Source organism: Camellia sinensis, chromosome 2 (assembly GCF_055761805.1).
Source record: "Camellia sinensis isolate YWXY chromosome 2, ASM5576180v1, whole genome shotgun sequence".
NCBI lineage: Eukaryota > Viridiplantae > Streptophyta > Magnoliopsida > Ericales > Theaceae > Camellia > Camellia sinensis.
The window spans coordinates 195,773,696-195,791,847 of record NC_138962.1 but is presented as its reverse complement, the minus strand read 5'-3'; the positions used below and the strand labels follow the sequence as shown (position 1 = coordinate 195,791,847).

General features: G+C 35.6%; 1 protein-coding gene across 3 annotated transcripts; it reads left to right on the top strand.

Moving 5' to 3' along the window:
• The first annotated feature begins 750 nt into the window (after window positions 1–750).
• LOC114312198 (putative disease resistance RPP13-like protein 1) lies at window positions 751–10,333 on the top strand. Of its 3 annotated transcripts, XR_014362243.1 has the most exons (4): window positions 751–5,220; window positions 8,008–8,463; window positions 9,135–9,336; window positions 9,441–10,333. XR_014362243.1 is itself a non-coding variant. In XM_082916515.1 (2 exons), exons 1-2 carry the CDS (start codon window positions 875–877, stop codon window positions 8,009–8,011), a joined length of 4,350 nt encoding a protein of 1,449 aa, XP_082772641.1. In that variant the 5' UTR covers window positions 751–874; the 3' UTR covers window positions 8,012–8,757. The 3 variants fall into 3 exon arrangements, 1 of the variants encoding a protein (XP_082772641.1); XR_014362244.1 differs by lacking the exons at window positions 9,135–9,336; window positions 9,441–10,333 and having other exon boundaries at window positions 8,008–8,318; window positions 8,419–8,757; XM_082916515.1 differs by lacking the exons at window positions 9,135–9,336; window positions 9,441–10,333 and having other exon boundaries at window positions 8,008–8,757.
• Window positions 10,334–18,152: the final 7,819 nt, after the last annotated feature.

Here is an 18,152-nt window from a genome sequence, read left to right as displayed (position 1 = left end):
GGGAAGCATATACCCTGCTTGCTTTATACAAAAAGTTTGTCCAGAATCATATACCCTGCTTGCTAGGTAGGGAGGTGTTGGGTATACCTCCTTATTGGAGTGTGGGACCCAATTGATTTATTAAAAGAGTTTTAATTTGGCTTGGTTTAGTATAATATATTTTTATATATTATATTTGTGGAAACCCAATCTAATTTGGATACAACTAGGGTTTAGTTACAAAACCCTAAATTCATAATATTGGAAGAATTGGTTTTTTGTTCAACACACAAAAAGTGAACGGCGGCTGCTACCTGAAACATATTGCCTCGGTAATAGTGCCTGGGAATTTGACAATTGGGAAAGACAAATCAAGAGTGCTTGATTTGTTCAAGCTTTGGTTTTCTTTGTGTGGAAGTTGATTTGGTTCGTTATTTTGGGTCTTCTTCAACTCTGGTTCAGAAGATTTTGGTTCTTCTATTTGGTGAGGTCTTTCCTCTTTGTTTATTTGTGATTATTTGGAATTCACCTAAGGGTGTTTTGTGAGACCATTAGTGTCTCGTTTGTAATCGTTTGGAATTATTTGGTTGATAGTGGAATCGGATTTCGATCCCGTGGACGTACCTCACATTGAGGGAACCACGTAAAAATTCTTGTGTTACTTTTGATTTAATTTTTCCGCATTAGTTTTTATTCCCATTGATTGATTTACTTGTGGGGAATCACGGATTTTCCCTAACAGGAGGACCATCCAAAATCATATTCTTCATTCAATTACCTACCTACCAAACTTGTTCCAAAAATTTGCTCTCAACTCTCTCTCTCTCTCTCTCTCTCATATTGCTTTGTTTCATACATTCAATTCTGGGCTCTTTCACAACAAAGACGAGTAGACATGGATGTGTTGGGGATCTTTATCTCTCCATTGCTTCAATCTGTGATTGACAAGTTGTTGTCCCCTGATTTAATCAACTTGGCGCGTCATGAGGGTGTCAGCACTTCCATCAAGAAGCTGAAGAAGTCATTCGAAGATATAAACGATGTTCTTGCTGATGCAGAGGACAAGCAGATATCTGACAAGGCTGTCAATAGGTGGCTGAAAGAGCTCCAGCATTTGGCTTACGATGCGGACGATGTGCTGGATGAGTTTTCTACTGAAGTTCTACGCAAGAAGCTGATCAGGGCAGAGACTGATGCGGTACGACGATTCCTCCTTTCTACTTGTTGCACTGGTTTTACTCCAAGTGCGATTTCATTCGATTTCGCAATTGGGTCCAAGATAAAGAAGATCAATGGTCAGTTTCAAGATGCTACTACAAGAATTAAGGAACTTGGTTTGGTGAAAAAGGCTATTGGGGGGACTAATAGGCCTACAAATGCGTGGCCGAGACGAGAAACTACACATTTGCTGGATGATCCTTTTGTTTGTGGCAGAGATGACGATAAAAAATGGATTGTTGAATTGCTTCTTAGAGATACACCAACTCAAAACAAAGTCGATGTCATTCCCATCACCGGCATGGGTGGGATTGGCAAGACTACTCTGGCTCAACTCATTTATGATGATGATGGTGTCAAAATCCATTTTGATCTAAAAGCGTGGGTTTGTGTATCCGACGAGTTTGATGTTAAGAAAATAACAAAGGCAATTCTGGAGTCATTCACTCTCCAGTCATGCGATTTGACAGAGTTAACTGCCCTTCAAGGTAAACTTGAGGTCATGCTGGCAGGAAAAAAGTTTTTGCTTGTCTTAGATGATGTGTGGAACCATAGAGATGAAGAATGGAGTTCACTACAATCTCCATTGCGAGCTGGAGCACATGGAAGTAAAATCGTTGTGACAACGCGAATCACAACTGTTGCAGAAAAGGTGATGACGATTAAATATCACAATTTGCCAAGCTTATCACCTGATGTTTGCTGGTTAATATTTTCCCGTCATGCATTCAAGAATATAAATATTAGTGAACATCCAGAATTGGAATCAATTGGCAGGCAAATTGTTGCCAAGTGCGGAGGCTTGCCACTGGCAGCAAGGGCCCTCGGTGGCTTATTACAATGTAAACAAAATGAGCATGAATGGAAAATGGTACTAACTAGCAATATATGGGATAAACCATACGAGGAAAGTCGCATTCTCCCAGCACTGAAATTGAGCTATCATCATCTCCCTTCCCATTTGAAGAGGTGCTTTGGTTATTGTGCAATTGTCCCAAAGGATTATGAATTTGGGGAGGAGGAATTAGTTTTGCTATGGATGGCAGAAGGTTTAATTGAACACCCAGAAGGTGAAGAACAAATAGAAGATGTAGGCCGTAGGTATTTTCACGAATTGGTGTCTAGGTCATTTTTCCAATCATCAAGGCATAATAAATTGCTATTCATAATGCATGACCTCATCAATGATTCGGCTCAAGCAGTTGGAGGGGACATCTGTTTTAGGTTGGAGAATAATTCAGAGGGTGACAAGCAGAACAAGATTTCAGACAAAGCTCGACATTCATCTTATGTTGCTAGCGAATTTGACGGAATCGGAAAATTCAAAGCTTTCGACGATGCCAAATGCTTACGAACCTTCTTAGAGTTTTTGCCAAGTCAAATCAACTGCAAAACAAGGTACTTGCTTCATGATTTGTTGCCAATGTTAAAGTGCTTACGTGAGTTGCGTTTGTGTTATTCTGGGATAGATGAACTACCAGATTCCATTGGAGATCTAAAGCATCTACGGTACCTTGATGTATCCCATTCTCGAATTAGGAAATTACCTGAGTCGGTGGTTACTCTCTACAATTTACAAGTCTTGTTTTTGAAATTTTGTGATGAACTTGAGAAGTTGCCTCTAAACATGGGGAGGCTAGTAAACTTGCGCCATTTTGACATGACTGGCGTGGATATTCCATCATTAGAAGAGATGTCACTACATATAGGAAAATTAACTAATCTCCAAACATTGTCAAATTTTATGGTGGGTAAAGATTGTGGGCGTAAAATAGGAGAGTTGAAAAACCTATCACACATTCAAGGGGCAATACACATATCAAGAATGGAGAACGTCAGTGGTGTTAACGATGCAGTGGATGCCAATTTAATGTCTAAGAAGGAGTTAAAAGAGTTATCACTAGAATGGGCTGAATCTCATAGTTCACAGAATGACATAGTTGAGAGGGATGTGCTTAACGCGATGAGACCTTTCAAATTATTGGAACGACTTACCATCAGTGGGTATAGCGGTACAAAATTTCCAAACTGGGTTGGAGATGTTTCATTCTCTAAAATGGTGTTCATGCGATTAAAAGGTAGTAAATATTGCACATCTTTGCCACCATTTGGACAACTACCCTTGCTTAAAGACCTTTACATTGAAGGAATGAGTGCAATAAAGCACCTGGGTTGTGAGTTCTATGGGCAGCAGTGTGGTGCCAAACCTTTCCTCTCTCTAGAGAGACTGAGCTTTGAGTTTATGCCAGAATGGGAGGATTGGTCTGCTTTTGAAACAGAGGGAGTTCAGCCGTTCGGTCGTCTCAGTGAGCTTTCCATCATAAATTGTCCCAAACTTGTTGGAAGATTACCAAATGATCTTCCTTGTCTCAATTCTCTTAAAATTGATGGTTGTCCGCAGTTGTTGATTGATGTTTCGAGCCTCGTTCAGCCATCACTTGCGTCCTTGTCAATGAAGGATGTTATGCTCCCAAGCCTTCCAGCACTCTTAGGGACGAAGAACACGATTGAACTTGGTTCCCTCACCTTGGATATTAGCCATGTTACAGTTCTTGACTCCCTCTGCAATCCAAGCACAACTGAGGAAGAGTTACTGGCTAATGATATGTCTAAGCATTTGACTTCAATAACTGCTTTGAGCATTTCTGATGTTGAAAAACTGGCGTTCCTACCGACATGGTTTACTCGAGATTTGATGGGACTCGAGAAATTGGGCATTCATAACTGCCAAGAACTCATAACATTGTGGCGGAATAAGGTGAGAATACAAGTATGTCTCCCTTCCCTCTGCCATTTGGAGATTTCTAATTGCCCCAAACTCGTTTGCTTGTTTGAAGAAGAGCAAGAAAAAGGAGGAGAAGGTTCAAAAAAGCAGCAGCATGAGGGGCTGCCTTGCATGACGAGACTCGAGGATTTAACAATTGAAGAGTGTGGAATGCTGAAGAAACTGCCACAAGATCTGCACACATACACATCTCTTGGGGTGCTTATAATCGTAGGTTGTGCAAGTCTCATCTCTTTTCCAATGAAGGGTTTGCCATCTATGCTGAGAGAACTTCGGGTTACAAGGTGTGATGCTTTGGAGTCCCTACCGGAGTTGATGACACTCAATAATCTGCAAGAGTTGAGCGTTGATAACTGTGCATCACTCACATATTTATTGTCAAGAGGTGGGCTACCATCCACACTAAAACAACTTAAGATTTTGTGGTGTAAAAATCTGGAGTCACTTTTTGCAGAGGAAGGGATCAAAATTGATTGTCCATCCCTTGAAACTATTTGGATCATAGATTGTGGGAGTCTCAAATCTTTACCTGAAGCCAATAATCTCAGGAATCTCAGGCAATTGGAGATATACGTGTGTTCTAATCTGGAGCCCCTGTCACTTGGTGGTCGTGATGAGAACAACAACATCAACCAACTCACTTCGCTTCAAGATCTGAGTTTATGTAATTGCAGAGCAGGAATGGTCTCCTACTTTGTCAAGGAAGGGAGTTTCCCCACCAACATCACTTCACTTGATATCGGGAAATTGAGAGTGGACGACGTCGGTCAACTTCCACTTCCACTTCCGCCTCCATCTCCATTAGAGTGGGGTTTGCACAAACTCTCTTCTCTTACAACACTAAAACTTAATGGCCAAGGTTGGTCGTGGGGAGATACGGTGTCCTTTCCAGAAGAAGGGATGTTCCTGCCCACCTCTCTCATCAATTTGACCATCAACTGTTTCCCAAATCTGGAAAGACTCTCTTATGAGGAGTTTCAAAACCTCACCTCTCTTGAAAGACTTCACATCTATGGATGCCCTAGGCTCGCGTCCTTTCCAAAGGAAGGGTTGCCTCCCTCTCTTTTGCATCTATTTATGTATGACTGCCCTGAGCTTGCGACCTTTCCAGAACAAGGATTCCCTCCCTCGCTTTTGTCACTGCTGATCTTGCCATGTAATCTAATACTGAAACAGAAGTGTGAAAAGGGGAAAGAATATTGGCCCATCATCCAATACATTCCTCAAGTAGATATAAGGTACAAACAAACAAACAAACACAAAATCTGTCATATCATTTTTGTTTATTTATTTTCTCATTACCAATACCATCTCAATCTTTTATCACAACTGAGAGTTTACTATATTGTAAGATTGTTGTGAATGTTCAAATTATCAATACATTACTGATTAATTAAACACACTGCTCTGTTTTTCAATTTACTTTTTGTCTTTTCCTTTCAAATATTTCCTTTTCTCTTAATTTTTCTTTAGGATGTGTTTGGTTAAGAGATTTAGGGAGGGATTTAAAAAGGGAAAGGGAAAAAGGTGTGTGAAATTCAAATATACTTTATTCACATTTCACTTACCTTTTCCTTTTCCTTTTCCATTTTTAAATTCTTTTCCAAATCCCCTAACCAAACACAATATTAATAATGCATGGATAATTTTCATTCTCATTTGTTATTTTATCTTGTATTATTCATAGGTGCTGATGGAAAAATTACCATATTTGTTTTGAAAAGAGTTTAGTTATGACTTTTAAAAAGAGTTTTGAATTGTGTGTTTCTTTATGAGTTTTAAAAATAGTTTTTGAATTGAGTTTTAAGTTGTATGTTTGCTTATGAGTTTCGAATTTTTTTTTTATTAGAATCACAATTCCAAAAGTAAACCAAACACAACCTATTTTTCTATAAAATGTGCTCTAGAAAATGATATCCTATGTTTGATTGCTACTTGAAACTAATGTACTAGTAGTTGTATTAGCAGTGGTGTTTGTTGTAGTGGGGGTGGCGTCGGCGGTGGTGGTGGTGTTGGTAAGACTTTAGACCAAAAAATGTTTTACACTTCAGGAAAAAAATTTCACCTTCAAAAATGTAAAGCATTTATCACTGAAAAGGCTTATTTTTTATTGACCATAGAAAACATTTTCCATTTAACTTTCATTTTCTATCATACTAACCGCCAGAAAATGTGACAAACATTTTTCCAAAAACATTTTTGGCCCAAACAAACAGAGCATAAGAGATGCTTTTTTTCTAGGTTTAGCAAATATTTTGTCAAATGGGTGGCTATTGATGACTGTTTGGTTTCAAGTTTCTGTATCAAGTTTGTTCCCCTGGTTTTACTCACCCTGAGCTCAATTCATGCATAATCAATTGCCTTGCCATTCTTCTAAAATTCTACTTGTTCCCACATTAATTCATCCATGTTTAAGTAAACAATAGAAGCCTTGCACTTTTGTTCTACAAGTACCTGAATGGAAGGAAAATATTTACTTTTGTACCATGTTTCAGTTATATTTCAAGTTTGCATTTTTGTTAGGACCTTAAGAGAATCTTTATTTTACCATTGTGCATTTAACATGCATTCCATCTCATTTTGAAAAGGAAAAAAAAAAAATGCATGTACAAGCTTTGAACTTTATAAATCTGGTTTTTTGAAGTCTATTGAAAAGTATAGCATCACGTTTTGATACTCTTCACGACAGTTACTCACTCAAACATAATTCTTCTATTGTTACCATCATTGTAATTTTGAGTTGTTTCATGTTCTAGCTTTTGTAAATTTGAAATTTACTGATGATAAGCTTATGCATAAATTTTGAGTTTCGAATTTTAGGGTCTTGCTTAGAATGAAAAGCTGGCATATTGAAGAATTTTATTATCCTTAAAAGACAACAATGCTTCTCTCTCAAACCGTATAAGTGACAATCTTTAAAGATGTGGAGCTCATCAATCATCCAAAATCTTACTCACCATGTTCATGGTCTTATCCAAAACCTTTAATTGATCAGTACTTTGTATTAGTTCGAGTTATTTGTTCTTTTTTGAAATTGCCAAGACGAGAGCTAATGAGTGGTTCCATTTCACTTGGAATGTTGATATTGTTTTTCATCTGCTCCATAAGTACATTCGTCTACTCCACCAAATACAAACACACCTACATGAGCATCAACAATATTTTTAACCCTAAAGAGGACAACTTTCTCAGTCTGTTACAATCTGCAGTTGCAACTTGTGAAACTGTGCTTTTCTGTATTTTTTCAATCTTTTGTTGAAAATTTAAATAGAAAAATGTATTGACTATTGTCATTACCTTTCTATTCTGATGGCTTTGTTGTTGTGGAAACAAACTTTAGGATGTACGCATGCCCATCATCTAAACTGCATTGCGAGTTTTCAAGGTATGCGGAATTTGCTTGACAAGTACTTTGGATGCTCTATTCTAAAATAAGGCTTTATCCAGTAATGTAGAAAACTCTCATAGGTGATAAAGGATTAAGAGAAAAAAAAAAATTGATAAAGGATTAAGAGACCCAAAAAAAAAAAAAATGATAAAGGAGTAAGAGATATTTCAAGATAATTGAGAAGAAGTCCTTTCCATAATTGAAAAAACCTCCCTCTAGCACACTCTTAGGCAAGACTTTTGATCATTTAAATTTCCAGACCTTGCAAAAAATCACTTTGTGTTTTTAAGCCTTTCTCCTTGCATGCTATTCTAGATTTGACAGTTAGTAAGCCATCTAGTCTGGTCAAAATTCATGTGGGCAATCCATAGTTACTTTACCACTCCAAAAATGGCAATATGGAAGAATCAGTCATTTCATCTTTTACTTGATAGAGTAGCTAAGATTTTACAATAATAGTTAATAAAATGATGAAGTTTGGTCCTTTTTCCTTGACGTGAGCTTGAGTTTGGTTGCTAATCTCAATTTATTTGTTATTAAGCAAATTCGCTTGCCTTCTTATCTCTACTACAATTGTGTTCATGTATATTACTTTGAACCTCTTATCAACTTATGGTTTTGTTTTCTTATCTTGCAGGTAGCTTTTGAGGTTGCTTGAGACTCTCCACAACAATATTGAGGTTTGTTATCTAAACCAAAAAAAAAAAAGGTAGTGCAGGCTGAAATATCCATGCACATCTGAGAGTTCCCTCATCATCAAAGGCAATAGATTCTATGTGCAATCTGTAAGAAAGGATTTGAATGTATGGTGTGTGATGATTTGGAAAGTTAGACGAATTCCATGCTGATGCTAGAGTTTGCTCCCTTATTGATAAAAGCACTGATGTCTGGAATGCAATGAAGCTCTCATCACATAGTGCTTTTTGGATTTTGAAGCTGAGTTGACATGTAAAATCCCTTTTTCCCCATGGCTTGCTAATGACAAACTGGTTTGGCACTTCACTAAAAATGGCCGCCTTTTTTCTGTTAATCGGCATATCATTTGGAGATGGATTTGCAAAGAAGAGAAACATGGGTCAGTTCTTCAGATGGGGTGAGTTTTGAAAGGGCATTTTGGAAAAAGATATGGCTGCTGAAAGTTCTGAATAAAGTGAAATCTTTGAATGAAAATCTGTTTAAATATCCTACCTGTTTAGTGAAACTTGAATAGGTTCAAAGTAATTCAATTTGGTTACTGTTATTGTACATTAGTGCTATTTTTGGTGGTTTGAGTCAGCTTACAATGTGATTGAATATGTTAGCATTGTAGTCATTCACTTCTGCACCCAACACAATTTGTGGATATATAAATGCAGTTCTGGGCCATTTTTTAAGTCTCATGACACAACACATCTTCATTTGTAGCTCTGCTTAGGTGGCTAATTTATTAGAATTTAACTTTCTCCTAGTCTTGACACAACACACCTTTTAACTTTTTTTTGTATGTAAGTGAAGTTTTAAAATATTTTTACTTTTGAAATGTATCTCAGTGTGTAGATTAAGTGAATCTACAAAGTTAAAAAATTACTTAAAATATTTAAAACGTTCACTAAAAATGAAAAATAAACTCAAAAACTATTTTTGATTTAAACTTCTCAAAACAATAAATCAAGAATTTATATTTGATGGGGGTCTTTTAACTTTTTAATGAGATTAATTTATATCAAACAAAATATTGATAACATAAATCTTTTTTTTTTTTTTTTTTTTTTTTAAATTTGATAGTTTGATGGGTTACTCAGACACCATCGGTTACTATGTGGAGTCACCTCTAAACAAGATACATCTCCACTACTTAGTGGTGGACATTGATCACATCGACGACTACGATTGGGGTGGCGCTGCTCTAGTCACCCTCTATAGAGACGCTAGTGTTGTCATGTGCAACTGAGAGATGACCATTGAAGGTCATTAGAAACGATGGAAGGTACAATTTACTGTTTTATGTCATTTCTACATTGCACATGTCATTTATGCATTTATTCTGAAATTTTTGCCTCATCTTGTACTAATCAACTCTCTGAATTGTAGATATAGCGCTTTGAGTATTTCAGGGGCGAATCCCCCTAACACTCAGGAGATGGACTAGCACGTTGTCCTTAGGTCCCAACAATACTTCTGTTAGCATTGCCGCTAGGCCCCAGGGTTGTCGAGCTTTTACAAGTTTAGATAATATTTCGACATAGTGACCCTCGATCAAACAATTGGGTTAATCCCTCTTCAATCATGTACTCTGTTGCTTTCATTCATCATGCTATGAGATTTCTTAACTTCGTACTTGTCTTGTTTGTGACTTGGACATTGTGGGCAGGTGTGGCATCAAATACCATGATGTGCTTCATCGCGATGCTCGACATCACTCTGGTGAGTTGGAGATGATTTTGCTAGAGGGCCCCTTCTATTGAGTTTGGCATTTCGACAAGCGGGGATGCTGCTAGTCTATGGGGATGGCCGCCCCCAGAGTGCCTGTCCTAGTACCAGATTGCATGCGGACTACTAACACCTTCACTCCAGAGGACATCATACCAACCATAAAGGGCACCAATGTAGAGATCTTCTATGATGTGGCATCTAATTCCTTCATGAACACAACTTCCTGACTAAGTGAAGACAGAGAAGCATATATGCCACAGTACAATCCATCCGTCCCCAATATTGTGATCAATTCATTGCGCATGCACCTTGTGTGAGATAAGAGTGTGTTTGTGTGTGACTACTTCCCTTTTTTTATGAAAAATGCTAAGAACCCATCCTTACGCCTCCCGAATTTATCTCGAATGTGTTTGTATAGTAGAGATTGAATTGATAAAGTGTGGGATCTACATATGAAATGAATATAAACCGTTGATTTCTTTTTCTAGTAAATTCTAGGTAGATAAGGGTGAGTTTGTAGTATTGTTGCTTTTTTATAGGAGGCAAAGTTACTATTTCATCTAACCACTTATTTTATTTAATTACTTTATTTATTTATTTATTTTGCCATAATTTCATTTTTACAAGTTTTTATTTTCAAAACCATAACATTATAAATTTTAACCAATTGAGACTTTACTATGTTAACGTTAGCTTAGACAATAAAATCCAACCACCACCATCACTAACCATCACAATAATCATAACACATTTTAATTATTATATCAAATTTCTTATAATTTGAAATATAAAAATCAAATAAACAAAACCCAAAATTGATTAAAAAATCAATTTGTTCCAAAAATCATAAAATTAATCAAGATTTTTGAAGCAAATCGATTTTTTAGGAACCTCCAGAATTAATTTATGTATATTGCACATACATATCACTCCCTACATTAAAAACTCCAACATGAAACCCGTACTTTGATGTGCACACCATGCCTTTTTGGTGATTATAATTTTTTTTTTCTTTTTTATATATTAGCTTGAGTTGCCATTAACTTGTCTAGATAGTACATGCGTCCACATTTACTTTAGAAATACAAAGAAAATCAAAATCCTTATTAATTTGCTTAATATCATTAATAATAGCCACAATGCTCCAATCAGGGATGCCTTGCCGTTGCAAAGTAGATACCAAAACTTGACTATCCATGAAAATGGAGACGCTTAACATATGCTGGCTTTTAGCCCAATGAATAGCTTACCAACACACTTTAACTTCGGCCAACAATGGAGAAGCTACATCCTAGAAGCATAATCTTGAACCCGTGATTGATCTATATTGAAGCAAACACATGCCACGCCCGCACTTTGATCAGCTGCCCGCCATGAACCATCTATGACAAAAGTCTACACCTAGTAATCTGTCACATTAGAGAGAGAATTTGCAAGCATATATCATCATTATTACAAACATCAACAGTAGATGTTGAGGTATTAAAGCTCTTCAGCAAGAAGATTTGCTTGTACTTGTGTCATAGTCATGCCTTTAAACACATAACTATTTCTCTAACGCCAAACGGTCCCAAAGAATAGCAATGGATTGAACAATAATTTCATGATTCCAAACCTTCTTAATCTACCAGTTCCCCAAAAAACATGGGACTTCCTCTAGAAAAATAAGGCCTAATGAAGAAGTTCGCCAAACCCGTTGAGAATACTGACATTCTACGGTCTCAATTCCTCTATCACATCACCGATAACTAGGCTCAGTGGAAACTCCTCTCCCATATAACACCCATCGGACCAAAAAAATACAGTTAAGACACTTCTATAAGAAGAGTGTCCACTTAGTTAGTCTAAGATTCTACAATCGCTAATGGTGACGTGTATCCCTACGGCCTGAGCTTGCTGCATATAAATACTGCCCCAAATAATTCGATCTCGCAAAGGCACCACCAGTAAATGAATATCCCTAATACAATCTATGCACTCTAGTGGAAAAATTACTCGTAGAAGATCGATCCTCAAGCATGATTTTGAGTATCAATGAAACGAGGTAGATTCAAGCATGTTAAAGAATTGCGAATAGTTGGAATCCATTGATCCTCCAAAGAGGATTAATTAACTTACCATTCCCTACCAAACATGGACTTGAGAACTTGTAATGGAATAAAAGTGAGAATTCTACTAAATAATTATGCTTAAAATAATTAGTTATCGATGAATTTTTTTTTTTTTAAATTGAAAAATAACAGTCAATAGGTCAAAGGGAAAATATCATTTTAACATCAGTACAAAAAATATTTTCAATTTAGTGGTTATAGTTAATTAAATTTGCTTTTCATATTGCAAAGTTTCTACTAAATTAATATTATTTTTTCCAACTTTTCATTAAAATGGTATTTCCCTTCTGTAGAAAAGAACAAATACAGGATCAGGATCTACCTACTGCATAGAAGAAAAAAAAAACTATCCAAAACACGCCACATAAAATTTTTTTTTTTAAATAAATAATAAAAAAAAAACTTCAACACTTCATCCATTCCACAAAAATACCACTGTATCAACAGAGCATTATACAACTACTAAATCAGCACCTCATAATTTATTTACACACAAATCAACAAGTTCGTTCCTCTCCAAGCTCCAACTTGCATATTCAGTATTCTCTCTCTAATAATAAAACCAAATTATCAGCACAATCAATGGTATTTAATTGTTGTAACAACCAAAATAATGCCATGTTACAATACAAAAATGGATTGTTTGTGGAACCTATAAAATTCTCAAACTGATGAAAAATAAAATACTTTTATCTTTTAGGCAAATTTCTAACGTAGTAAGATTATGGGTTAATTACATTTTTAGTTCCCAAAATATGAGTAAATTGGAACAATTTTTATATATTGCAGAAACGAATGACACAATTTAAACATTGAGGACCAAATTGAAACACTCTCATACATTAGGGACCAAATTGACACAATTTAAATATTAAGGGCCAAAAATGTAATTAAGCCTAAAGATTATAGTAGGGCCCTAAACTACAAAAGAAAAATAATAATAATAAAAAAGGTGGATGAGCAAAATTTAGGAGGGTGACACTATTGCCAAGGCAAAAATTATGTTGAATTGACAAAACTACCATCCAAGTCAATTCTCCTATTAGGGAAGGTCAACGATGACTGAGAAGAAGAATGAAAAAAGAAAATGCGATAATAGCCACCCCAAGCAAGTAAAGACTTATTATCCAGATAATTAGATTACCTGCAATTGCTGCTGACGAAATAAATAGAGAAACCCAGTTTTAGGCAATGCACCTAGTTCAATTAGCTCATCATGGCTTTTGGGTGGATTGCCCAACTCCATGAGCGAAACAGAAACCTGTGAATTTAGCAAGAAACAAAAACTAAAAACTACTATTCTTTACTATAGATCCTTTGTTTCTCTTACAAATTTCCTTGAGAAGGGAAAAATATATTGTTTTTAAAATGAAGAAATTGGCAAAATGGTAGAATTAAGGGTGCACACGGGTCGGTTCGGGTCGGGTTGAACCTCTCTACACTATCGAACCGGAATAGTGCAGGTGGATGAAAAATCAACCGATTCCGACCGGTTTTGTTGACAAAACCGCCCCTAGATGATTTTCGATTTAATGGTCGGGTTCAGATCGGTTGGGTAGGTTGGGCCTTCAATTTTGGGCCTTTATGAATAAATATTATTTTTAACCCATTTAACATTCAAACAACCCAATTTTATAATTTAGTTATGTTTTGCTTTGGAAAATGACCCAAATAGCCCTTTCCACAGATAAGCCCATTAAAAAAAAAAAAACTTCATAATTTATTTAAAATCAATCCAAACAGCCCATTATGAATAAAATAAATAACTTGTAAAATAAATCCAAGCATAAGCAGCCCAAACTAAAACATTTCATTCATCCAAAAATAAAAATAAAAATAAAAATAGTTTGGCATACAAATGAATAACCTGTGTAAAATCAATCCAAAAACAAACCTGTTGCCAAAAAAATACATCAAAGTAAGCTAACTAAATAAATAATAAATGAATAATCTGAAGCACTAGGAATAGAATCTGTCCAAATGAATAATCTGAAGCACTAACATAATAAATACTAAATAAATAATCCGAAGCACTAGGACTAGATCTGTCCAAAATAGAATTTGTCCAAAATACATCAAATGCATCAAATAATCTGAAGCAGTAGAAATAGAATCTGTCCAAAATACATCAAATGCAATAAACACTATTGCCAAAAAAATTCCACCTATGGCCACCATCCACATTAAAACTAACAAAATAAGCTAACTACTTAGTTTGTCACCATCCATTTTCAATCTATCATAATTACAAACAGTAATCCATCAAAACATTCACAAGTATAGTTATCCCAATCACTATCCATGTGCAAAAATATTTGTTCATAAAGTCAAAAAGAAGAGTATTGATCTATGTTAATGGTATAAAACCAAAAATCAAGAAAGTCAGTTAACTCCCCATGAAACCAAAAAGATCGAAGCCTGCAAATCCAAAAAACATAGAAGATGAGAACATGTTGCAAATAGATTTTATTAATTAAGTAAGAAGTAAAAATTAAAGATATAGAATTGAGTAACTTTACCAAGCCATACTAGAGTGTGATAATATTTGGACTTGGGTTTGGGGTTGATGCCAATTCAGAAAGAGCTACAAGTTGTAGAACAATTAATTCAAATTTAAAACAATGTTATGTTGTATTTAGTACAAAACAAAAATATAAAAATAAATCAAAAAATTACCTACAGGGTCATATTGTTCAAGTTCCTCCACATCATCCATTGCCTTCCGAAGAGAAATAGGAATTGTGCTTTGAAGCCAATTCCGTGTACATATCAGAGCCTCCACCATCATTGGAGATAATGAACTACGAAATGGGTCTAAAATGGGTCCTTCTATACTAAAGGCTGATTCAGAAGCTACTGTAGAGATGGGTATTGCCAAGACATCACATGCAACTTGAGACAACACTCTATACTTGGAAGAATTGACCTTCCACCATCCCAATATATCAAACTTTTCTTCATTGGAAGCATCACACCTGTCTGCCAAGTACCTATCAACCTCAGATTTACACAGACTAGAGCATTCTTCTTCCAAATAAGTATTAAATTGAGAAGCAATTAATAGATGTGGATCATCACAATCATCATCAACCTTCATCGTTGATCCTTCACACACATTAAACATTTCTACAGTTACCGAATCATGAGAAGCATAATGCTCGTACAAACGAGACAAACAATCCTTTACCCGTCCTGTCATCTCATTCACCACTCTTTCAACAAGCAATTGTGCAAAACAGAATTTCAAGTACCTCAGTTGCTTCCTAGGATCAAGTAAAACAGCAACATACACAAGTTGATTTTCTCCCCATTACCCCAATACTTTTCAAAATTTTCTTTCATGTTTTGTGCCATTGTGGACAAAAGTTTGTCATCCTTTTTGATTAATTGCTCTATCTTGGTTTGGATGACAAACATCTCATCAAAGAAGTAATTGGAAGTAACAAAAAGAGAACCTGAAAATCGTTTGGTTGCATTGTAAAAAAGTTTTAAGAACTTTAAAAAAATTCTGCAATTATTCCAATCTCTTGCTGTTGGAGATCTCCTTGACTTCTTCCACCCATTTTCCCAATCCCCATCCTCATTCTCATCTTCATCCATATTCTCATCTTCATCCCCAAACACCTGCCCATCTCCATCCTCACCCTCGCAAACCTTGAAGTAAGCTTGGTAATTAGAGTCCTCATCCTTTAATCTCTCAAAAGCCTTTTCAGCAGCTTCGAACATTAGGTAAGTGGAGTTCCACCTAGTTGGCACATCAAGACACACAAGACTTTTCGACACAATTTTTTGTTTCTCAACACACTTCTTAAAAACTTCATATCTATTGGGAGAGGACCTTACATACCTCACAGCTTCACGAACTCTAGCAATGGATGTATGAAGCTCTTTCAAACCATTTCCCACTATAAGGTTCAGAATATGCGCACAACAGCGCATGTGTAAGAACTCACGCCCCAAAATAGTCCTTTTCCAGTCCCTTGTTTTCCGCTTTAAAAACTTAATTGTGGTGCGGTTGGAACTAGCATTGTCTACAGTCAATGTAAATATGCTACCAATGTTCCATTCGAGTAAGCACATTTCAAGTTTTTTACGAATTGTCTCTCCCTTATGATCTTCCACTTGACCAAAGTTTATGATTCTTTTTTTCAATTTCCAATCATCATCTATAAAGTGGGTTGTGAGACACATATAGTTTAAGTTTTGAATTGAGGTCCACATGTCAGTGGTAAGGCAAATCCTACGCCCTTTCAATACTTTCCTCAACCTATCCCTCTCATTGTTGAAAATCCCTACAATGTCTCTAGCAATGGTAACACGAAATGGAATGTTCTTAAACTTTGGTTGCAAAACGGCGCAAAATCTCTTAAACCCTTCACCTTCTACAAACCAAAAAGGTAATTCATCAAGCACCATCATCTCAGCAAGAGCTCTTCTTGCAGCTTCTACACTAAAGCTCATTGCCACAAGATTAATACCCTCATCTTCATCTTTTTTGGACTGAAAAGACAAAGTTTGTTGTCCATTATTATCCACATCTCTGTGAGGATATTTTCGACAAGAAGTCAAGTGACTTAACAAGTTGCTTGTCCCATGCCCCTTCGAATCAGCCAAATACTCCTTTTGACAATATTTACAAACAGCCCTAGTTACCCCATCTTCAGCCTTGATTTTATCAAAATGATCCCATGCCCTTGAAGGCTTTCTCCCAGTACCTTTTGCACGCACCTTAGGTGGTTTTGAAGGATTATCAATAGGGTCTTGGATAGTAGAAGGGGGAACAACAGTAGCATCCTGGGCAATAGGTTGATTTGGATGATCCATTATCTATTACAAATTAAAAATAAAAAAAAAAAGAAGAAAAGAAGAAAGAACCTCGTGAAAGATTGCATGAACAATTTAAAAGCAATGATACAAAAACATGATGAACTTAAACAAAAATCATAACAACATTTAAAAAATAATAGACATTTTGAAGCTACTTTAAAACCAATTCCTGAGAAAACTGAAAAAACAAAAAGCTCAAAGTCTATTTTTTTAAACAGAACACATTAAACCTTTAATAATCAATACCTTTAAAAATCAATATGAACACATTAAACAGAACATATCAATCAATATGTTCAAACAGAACACATTAAACCTTGAATAATCAATATGAACACATATTTTCAAACAGAACACAGTAAACCTTTAATAATCAATATGAACACATTAAACTTTTGAAAAACTCAAGGATTATTAATTTGAATAAAGAACATGTTAAACAACAGAACAATCAATATCAACAGAAATATTTTAAACTGAAAAATAAATTGTTATTGATATGTACTGAAAAATTTTAACATTTTAAATTGAAAAATAATGAACAAAAACAGTTCAAATAAATTGTTAATGGAAACTGAAAAATTTAGCACTATCATATTCAGTTCTCATGAAACGATAATCAAATACGTATATGATATCTACCATATTTTAGCACTAAAAAAAAAAACAAAATCTCAAAGAAAAAAATAATGAAAAAAAAATAGTACCCATTTGAAAAATCTTTCTGTTTCCAGGGCTGAAAATCCGAATTGAAAATCCGAGTTCATGCAATGAGACAGTGAGAAAACAAAAACAGAGAGTGAGTAGGTGTATGTATGTAATACATGTGTTTTTTTACTTTTGAGAGAGAGAGAGAGAGAGAGAGAGAGAGAGAGAGAGAATGGGTTGGAAGGTTTGAGTAAACATTGTTAAAACAGTGATGAACCATTAACAAAAAAAATTACAAAATTTTCATAAAATTGTACCTAGGGTTTGGTTGATCGTTGAGTAGAGAACTTTGAAACTTCAATACTTTGAAGTTACAGGGTTTTCTTCATCAATAGCCTTGAATCAAAGAGGGTTTTCATAGTTGATCTTTAATATATAGAGTATTTAGGGTTTGAAATTAAAGATTTAGTTCAGATTTATGGGTGAGACCATTAGAGAAACTATGGATGCATTAGGTTTTCCAAGAGAAATACGGAGAGAATTCGTGAGAGAGAGAGAGAGAGAGAGAGAGAGACAGAACTTGGGAAATTTCTGAAGAAAGTGAGAGCTTGAGAGGGATATATATATATATATATATAGAGAGAGAGAGAGAGAGAGAGGAAAGGGTAGGTGGGTGCTCATCATCATCCACCTGCTGTCTGAGTTTTTTGAGATACAATATGGTTTGAAATTTGTGACTGTGAGAGAGACCATCATCATCTGCCGTTTGATTTTTTGAGATACA

Bases quoted from the DNA above. Each gene is read 5' to 3' on its own strand.
- LOC114312198 (XM_082916515.1), top strand. From the start codon at position 875: ATGGATGTGTTGGGGATCTTTATCTCTCCATTGCTTCAATCTGTGATT.